We start from the raw sequence: 9,078 nt of genomic DNA, 5'->3' as shown, positions 1-9,078 counted from the left end.
GTACACCTGCCTTGAAATTATCAGGGAAGAACAGCCTTCCTCTACCTTCCTATTCCTTTCTAGCTTTGACTTAGAAAACCTCAGCTGAACTCTACAACTCAAACACCTGCCCTCTTCTCAAAATGCTGCACAAGTAATTTAGTTTCTTAGGAGACTGCCCAAACCATCTCAGTGCCAATCCACCAGTAAGACTTTATGACTGTGAACTTTGTAAACAAACCCTCTTTCTGATTAAGGAGTGAGAACTGAATGCTGCTTTGAGACCACAAGTTTAGAAAACCTCTTCCTCAAAGGAGATAAAGCTGTGAAGACCTGCAGTCCAAAATTACTCTAAAATTCATGTCCGATACAACTGAAACCATAAGAGATCATCTAGTGTCATAATTCTCAAACCAGGTGGCATGTTAAAATAATCTGGTGAACTTTTAAAGAAGCGATACGCCTCGAAAAATAATTTGAAAAAAACTATGATGCCCAGACCCTATCTCCAGGGACTGCCTAAAACTGCCCCAGGCATTACTTTCCTTTTTTAACAGAGCTCCCTGGGTGTCATTCATACAGCCAGAGTTAAGAACCACTGAGGTATGCACTGGTGCCCAAACACATAATCCAAGTTCTACCTGAGGAACATTTAAAAACTAGATTAATTCCCAGGCCCAACTGATACCTATACACACTTGCACTTGAAATCTCAGTGATAACTAAGAACATAATCATTTTACCTACAAAGAGGCTAGACCAGAGGAAGCTGCTTGCACACCAAGTTAGGACTGTCATTCTCCAATGTCTCCGGAGTCCGGTACGGAAACAAGTGCTCTGACAAATGAATATGTACCATGGGCACACAGATAAGATTTTTTACTCTCTTGAGAGCCAATCAAAGTGGGATCAAACCACCTGGTTATTCAAGAAGAGGCATCTATGAAAACTGTAAAGGAAAACAAATTCCAACTAGAAGTCAACAATTCACATGTATTTTATTCCCTGCTATATCCTCAGAGCCTTAGTGCCATTAGAAAGACAGAGAGACTTAGAAAAGAGGATTAAAAAACCTATTTTTTTATTTTTTTTATTTATTTATTTTTTTTTTGCCTTTTGTCTGCTTTTAGGGCCACGCCTGCAGCATGTGGAGGTTCCCAGGAGAGGGGTCCAATCAGAGCTACAGCCACCGGCCTATGCCACAGCAACGCAGGATCCAAGCCACGTCTGCGACCCACACTACAGCTCACAGCAACGCCGGATCCTTAATCCACTAAGCAAGGCCAGGGATCGAACCCACAACCTCATGTTTACTAGTCGGATTCATTAACCACTGCGCCATGGTGGGAACTCCAAAACCTATTTTTGAATTCACTAAATATGAATGAATAAATGTATGAGTAGCAGACTTTGGGCTTGGCTATGTGGAATCCTCTGGGCAACTGGAACGTGAGAAATTTTAAATGTGCCTGACCTTGCACCCGCTTTGGCTCACCAGGCTCCCCACGTGAAGTCCTCTCAGGAAGGCAATGCTCTCTGGAGCCAGGCTCCAGAATGAGAAACATGAAGCCAATCTGCGCCCAATCTGAAGCCTGGAGGCAAAGCCCAATCGACCATAAGCTAGAAAAATAAATGCTTGTTGGAGTAAGCCACTGAGTGTTAGGGTGGTTTGTAATGCAATATCATCATAGCAACAGCTAATAAAATGGCTTTTTAAAGAGGGAAGAGGTGCTCTTTATAAAAAATTCCAAATAATGAAAGTATTTTAACAGCCCTGGAAAGAAAATATTAAGGTGAGGTCTTCTGTTGATGAATGTGGCTAAACCACCATGCTCTGAAGTTGAGAGAACTTGGGGTAAAGGTTTACAGAAAATAAGGAGAGCCAACTTAGAAATGCGATTTAAAGCTACTCTCCTCCCATATCATTCAAATACCCTAGCCCATGAAGAGCTCAGGCCTTCCTGAAGCTAATGGAGTTGCTACTTCTTGGTGAAATACTGTCTGTTCCTTGCCCACATTGTTATATACCATATTTTCAAGGTATGTTAGCTATACTCAGCAGGAACTAAGTTCCAATCCTCAAGAAGCAGGGTCCTCGTATACCAGTTTCTTATCACTCAGTACCCACATAACCACTAATAATATCAAAAATGCAAGAAGAAAAAAAAAACAGTCCAAACCTAACAATGAAAAAACAGTATTTTATCCATTCTAAGAAAATATTATAAAGACAACAATTATAAGACACCAATAACGTAAGGACAGCTCTTCAGAACAAGAGCAAAAAGCACTGCTACATTAAATATATACAAATTTTAAGAGTTATTCTGATTATGAAAACGTAAGGAAAAATACACTTTACAACAAGTAAAATATTGCAACCATTCCTTAGATTCCACAATCCTCTCTTCCCCTTAGAATATACTCTCCTCCTCCCCTGCCACTGGCATAAAATCCAGCTCTACAAGGCACAAAACCTATTTCTAAGGCCTTTAGTAAAACAGCGGTATTTTATTTTTAAAGCACTAGTATTTTAGAAAACCAGTGATGTACTAGTATCGTATTAGCCCATATACTATAAATTTTGCCACAAGCTAAATCTGCTAATGACTGTTTTAAATAACCCTTTCCAACCTCTAGATCACATTCCCTGGGCAGTATCACTCACTAAGCCAAATGACCGATGCATTTGTTAGGTCAAACAGAAAACAATATTTAAATAGAAAACAATTAGCTTCATCCATCTGCCACCTATGTTCTTCTGATATGTAGAAGTCAAATTAAAAATACTTAACTAGAAAACAATGCTAGCTTCAATCAATCCTCTTGTCACCACTGTTCTTCTGATGTGTGGATAATTCATCAACACAACTATGTGACCTGCTTTATTTCATTCATTCATCCTTGGAACCATGTACCCATCCAACAACTATTTTCAGAGCCATCTCATAATGTGTCAAACACTGCTCTAGGCCAGTGATACAGCAGTGATCAAGATGGACCTATATGCCACTGTACTAAGATATACAGGGATATCCCTGGTGCCCAGAGTCTCACAGCATGACCCAAGTATCTCTCCCTAGTATGATCAACAAGAAATGAGAAAGACACACTGGTTAAAACAGTAAAGCTAATTAGACTTGCTTTTCTTCCTAACCTCTTCCCAAGGAGCCCAGCTTAGTTCTAGCGTAGTAATGGAAACAAGCCAACATGACTCCATGTAGTAAACTACCAAAACGAGGCCACACTGCATCAACCTTATCAACTGGATTAACAGCTCTTAGTTTCTAAGATTGCCATACAGCTCAGTAAACACTTAAGGTAAATGAATTATTCTTGTCAACTAAAGAAAATGCGCCCCATATTCAGATTCACAGCACAGAATCTGGAATCTGAGAGAAGCAGTTTGAGGTTAACAACAAGGAGCAGGGGTTCTCAAACTTGGCTGTATTTTGGAAATACCTGGAAAGTTTAGAACACCCCATCGCTCAAGCTGCACTCTACTAAGCAGCTAAGTATGAAAACCACTGATACAGAAAACATGGAGAAAAACCAGCTGCTTTCCAAATAATCGATGGATTGGAGGTATGCTGCCATTCCAACAACATGATAGGTGAGCTTCCAGAACATTTTTTCACTAAGGACCTACCTGATATTAAAGAGTTTGTAAGCTACCTGCCAAACTTAGGGGAGAAGGCACAAACCTGAATGTAAAGAGGGGGAAAAAATCATCTCAAACTGAATTCCAGAAAAGTAATAAAGTACATTTTATCTTTATCCCAAAATTTGTTAGAAACTGATGTGAATAAAAGTCAAGTTCCCACTCCTAAATATCTAAAAAGTAAGAGGCGGAGGGAAAATAACAACCCCCAGGCTGGCTTGTGAAGGGTTTTTTGTTTGTTTAATACATCTGAAAAGAATGCATATACAAAGAATTCAGACATGAGAAAAGCATTGGTTCAACACTAATGAAATCTACAAGAATTAGGATTTGGGGAAGGTGGGGAAGATAACCTAACATTTTTAAAAATTGGAAACTGCAACCAAAATAAGCTGATAAAATCCCTATTAACACTTACGAAGAGTCTGCATAAGACTCTCCCCAGGAGTTTTATTAAACTAGAGAGCCTCAACTGGCTGCTCTAGGGTTCCTCATATGCAAAACAGAAATAAGGGGATTCCCCTGACTGGTCCCCATGTTGTTAAATGTTCTCCCCACCCCCACCCCACCCCCAGCTTCTTAATGAAGCAGGTCTCCATCCTCATAACTTGGAAGAGGATGTGAATCATCCGTAGACATCTGTCTTCTAGCACCACCCCTCGGATTTCCTCTATATACCAGGTCTTCAGCTGTGTTCTAGGAACACCAGATCTCACACTATTAAGCTGCACGTCTATGCTAAGCATATTAAGACAATGACTGACAGGGAAAAAAAAAATGTTTTTTAATTACGTACTCAATCCATTTGGTGTATTTCAAAAGGTGCAATACTTTTCTTCATTTATCAGTGAAAGAAGTTAGAAATTAACTTCAAAAAAAATTAGCAAATGGCAAACAAATTTCCTTGAAAGTCACAGTCACATATATAGTGCATCCTAGAAAAGAGGAGGGGCAAGACAGGTTCCACCCACTTTCATGAGTTTCATCAAATACTGGACCTACTCAAGGGTGGAGAGAAAAGGCAACTTTCAAAAAGGAGTATATTATTAAATGAGGCGTTTACTATACTCCTTCCTAAGAGCACCAGATGGGGAACATGTTTTCTAAACTAGATCTAGGAAGTGGAATGTGGAATCAACCTGTCCTCCTCAAGGGCTGTCCAATGGTTAATGAATTAAAAAAACATGACTAAATAAAAACAAACCCCCCCACACACACTGCCCCGCCCAAAAAAACAAACAAAAAAGGGGAGAGGGGGGAAAAAAAAACCTAGATATCCCAGATTACTCTCCAGAGTGGAACCCGGGAACAGCTTCAACCACCCCAATTAGTCTGTTACAGAGTCATCACAAGCATGCCTTGCTTTTAAACAAAACAAAATAATTTTTTTGAAACGACAAAACAAAAACTAGTACTGATCACTTTTCTGACAATACACAATTACTTGAAATTAACTAGTACTGAGGGGGGAAGGGGGCCATACCTATGGGCCTTGTCTCACACGAGTGCATGTGGGTAGGTGCAGGGCATTTGTCATTATTGCAAAAACGAATTTTAATTTTTAATCTTTAGTTTGATTTAAACATTGCTTTTAGTATGATGCCGACACCAGCTGTGCAGAAAGGGCTCTGGAGAGACGTTCATAGCAGCACACACCTGCGGCTCTTCTTCGGTTCTGGAGGCTCCAGGGCAGCCAATATTGCTTCGTCAAATACATTCTTTAGGCCTTTCTGAAAAGGGGTAGAAAGAAAAAAATGGCCAGTCTGATATTCTGTATAATAAAGTTGAAGATCAAATTTAAACCATTCAAACCCCCAGGAGTTGGCAAAGAATGAAACATTAAAAACAACCCTGAATCTCAACACAATCATCTCACTTCCCCAAGTTTTGTCCAGGAAGGGCACTGGAAGGATCCAACAATTCAGGAGCAGAGGAGCAGATGTTCATGAGTGAGACAGTGGTCCTTTGAGAAAGCTTTTTGCAGACCAATGTATGTCACAAGAAGCAAACAAGCACATGTATCATTTGCTCATTCAACATGAGTTTTGTAATGTGCTGCTGAAACACTTTACATAAAAACAAATAAGCAGCTCTGCATTCAAATGAAACAGCTGGATATGGAACAGGACCAAGAGGTCAGACACCGGGCAGTGGCATCCTTATTATACAGAAGGCGCAGGCAAAGATGGAGAGAGCAATTACAGTGGCTGCATGAAAAATATTCACTCTGAACTCCTTTTATCCCACCAATTAGACAGAGCCAAGGGGATTCAAGGAAGCAGAAATGAGGGCACCTGATACATACATAAAACCAGAGCCAGTCAGTGCAACAGGAATAAAGCTTCATCAGGCATTTATACAAACAATTGTATATTTTTAATTTCAAAATTTGAAGGTAACCACAATTGTATGTTTCCCTCACAACAATAAATCAGAAGCAGGAAAATATAAAGATGGCAGCTTTACATCTCAACATTAACAAACCTTAAGTCAACCGTTAAAATGGATGCTATTCTTAAAAGATAATGTAACAAATGATCTCAAAAAGCAGTAGCAGGTACATCAATATCTTTCCCACCCCAGACTGACAAATACTCCACTACAGCACAGACAGCCAAAGCAATAGCAACACAAAGTTTCACTGCACAAAGGAAAACCAGAAAAGAATCCTCCCTTCCCCATTACACTCTACTAGTAGGTCACCCCTTTTCCATAAATTTTGTCATGCAATTACAATTAACAATTGATCATAAGAGTAAAAGGTTGTGTTATTTTCGCCATCTAGAACTATGATCTAGAAGTGTTAAAACTCTTATTTTCTCCAAGAGGACATTCTTAATGCCAGACCAAGTTCCCTTTTGCAATAGTAATCCAAACCAAAAAGCTCTGAGCATCAGGCAACTCAAGCAGCAGAAAATTAAACAAGTCCAACTTGACTACTGATCACAAAAAATATTCTATAAGATATAGCATTCTTGATCAAAAACTAATACAGACGTTGCTCTAAGGTGGTGAGTAAAAAGACGCAGAGGCTTTCAAACAGGATGGTTTTATTCCTTTGTTTTTAAACGATCTTTCTACAGTAGTGGGACAGGAAGCAGCAGCAAAGAGGGGAAGGAGAAAACAGTTTAGAATATACAGCACTTCCTTTTGGGTTGAGTTTCCGGAGGCTCGAGGGCAGCTAGGATAGCCTCATCAAACACATTCTTCAGACCTCTCTACAAGACAGAGGGGAGGAGAGAGAATAGCAGCCAGGTTAGAGGGTTAGAAAGACCAGCAGATACAACAGCAGTCCGGATTAAATGGGCTGAATTCACAGAAGCAATGCGCCTTAAGAAAAATAACTGCCAGAAAGGTAGATTTTAAGCTCATTATCAGGAGAGTAAACAAACTTCTTACCTTAAAAAAGGTTAACCAAGCAAGAAAGCAATGTTTATGAAAGGGCCATATGTTGACTTCTATAACAATCACACTTTGAAATCTAATATTACAACATTTTAATGAAAATAATGCCAGGACAGAAAAATGGACTTGTAAATACGAGATACATGCATTGAATAATTAGCCCTTGTAGAATTCCCTAGTATTTCTAATGATAAGAATGGCATGTACATTTTAGAAGTAAATTCATTACTATTTCAGGCTTCTGTGAATTCACCCCCTGAATAACTGAAGGACACAAATAGCAGAGACTAACAGGCATGCTACATGTTTCTAGATTCAATGACATATCTGAATGGGAGATTAATCAGGACTTCAGAGTAAACCAGGTTCCCAGAACAAAAGGTTCAGACATTTAGGAAAAAGTGTTAATTGTTCAGCAGTACCAACTGGAAGAAGTTTAAAGAACAGATTCTAGAAACAGCATACACTTCAGTTATTCAGTAATGTTATTAGAGCAAGTAACCACCACCCAATAGGAAAACAAAGAATGGGATCCTAGAATGAGTTTTAGCAAGCAATCCAATGCTTTTAGATGTCTGCATGGGTATCAGAGCGTAAAGCATGGAGTGAAAACAAAGAATATTATCAGACCTATAGGGATTAAGATGCAGAAATACACTTACACCTCAGCCAGAACTCCAGCGGGACAGGGTGACTCAGTACTGGTACCAGGTCTATAGCCTCACCTAAACTCACCTAAATCTGAAGCCATAGATTTACCACCCAAAGAAATTTTGCATGTTCTTTAGGTCAGTTGGATCCCAAGTAAAAATTTCCCCCAAAGTCCCAGAACACAGTTCTAATAACAAGTGCCAGCCCCAGACTACCCCAGGTGTCCCCACCCTGTCCATCCCCACCACAGTACCTTGGAGGACTGGTACCCACACATTCCATTAGGTACAAAACAAATGAGAAATAACAATAAGCACTTAAAAAGAAGCAAAGAAGTTAAAAAGTTTTCTTCTTTCTGTGTCTATTTTACAAAGTAGAAATGCTAAATAAAAGTTAAAATTCCCCCAAAATTCTCTCTACACATCTAGGAGCAAACTCTGGTTGTCAAACATAAAAGGAAGGAGGGAAGATGGAAAGACATAAATTATATGCAGGGAAAAAAGACAAGGACAACAACTGGAAACTAGGGTATCCCTAATAAACAGAAAATCCTTTCTTGCTTACTGACAAAAGATCAACTAATTGCCTACAAGACAAAACTAATCTTTGCTTTAATCACACTATCTGATTATATAAAGAATTCAGTTTTAGAGGAACCAACAAACAGAATCTGGAGTCCTAAAAAGTTCTAGCTCCCAAACAGCACCAGAGACCCCATTTGCTATCTTCTCTTTTGATTTCTCCAAATTCAAAATCTGGTAAGAAAAACGCAGTTGCTAAGATCTTTTCAAATTTCTATTCTCTGGCAAAGTGCTGTACTATATAAACCTGTTCATACTGTAAAAAACTTTATATGAAAACATCCAATTCTCTAAAATAAGCTTCACTAGTGACCTACAAATGGGTCCACATGGCCTACTTGCCTCCATTTCCCCCCAAAGCAACCCGTATTTAGAGGACAGGGATATTCAACAATTATCCGACCAAAGTGTTCCACATATATCTTCTTCAATACACACACACACACACTTTCCTGGGTATGGTATCAAAACACAGAAGCATCAGGCATTTAAAAAAAATTTCAGTGCTATGTAAAAAGATGTAAAATCTTCTCAACTTTTAAATATCTGCTTTTACAACAGAACTAAACTGCTAGGGAACTAAACTGCTAGTTTGGGAAAACGAAATTAGCTTTAAAGTCATCCTGTGAAATAGCCAGCTAAGAATAAAAGTTTTATTTTTACATATCCCAACCCAGGGCTAAATTGGAGATTACTAAATTATGTGTAGGCCCTACATACTAAATATCTAGTACATGTATAATACGTAACTATATATGCCATTTACTTCAATATATATAAAGCCAAGAATCCAATAGTGGC

At 38.9% G+C, this 9,078-nt stretch overlaps 1 protein-coding gene across 3 annotated transcripts in view; it reads right to left on the bottom strand.

Moving 5' to 3' along the window:
- Positions 3,855-9,078, bottom strand: part of CDC42 (cell division cycle 42) — a 54,210-nt gene continuing 48,986 nt past the window's right edge. The window contains exon 6 of one of the 3 annotated variants that reach the window (XM_005656039.3): positions 3,855-5,370. In XM_005656039.3, the coding sequence (XP_005656096.1) occupies positions 5,281-5,370 (90 nt within the window). In that variant the 3' untranslated portion in view covers positions 3,855-5,280. 3 annotated transcript variants of the gene reach the window in all.

Source organism: Sus scrofa, chromosome 6 (genome assembly GCF_000003025.6).
Source record: "Sus scrofa isolate TJ Tabasco breed Duroc chromosome 6, Sscrofa11.1, whole genome shotgun sequence".
NCBI classification, from domain to species: Eukaryota; Metazoa; Chordata; class Mammalia; order Artiodactyla; family Suidae; genus Sus; species Sus scrofa.
This window is presented reverse-complemented; position numbering and strand designations above follow the sequence as displayed.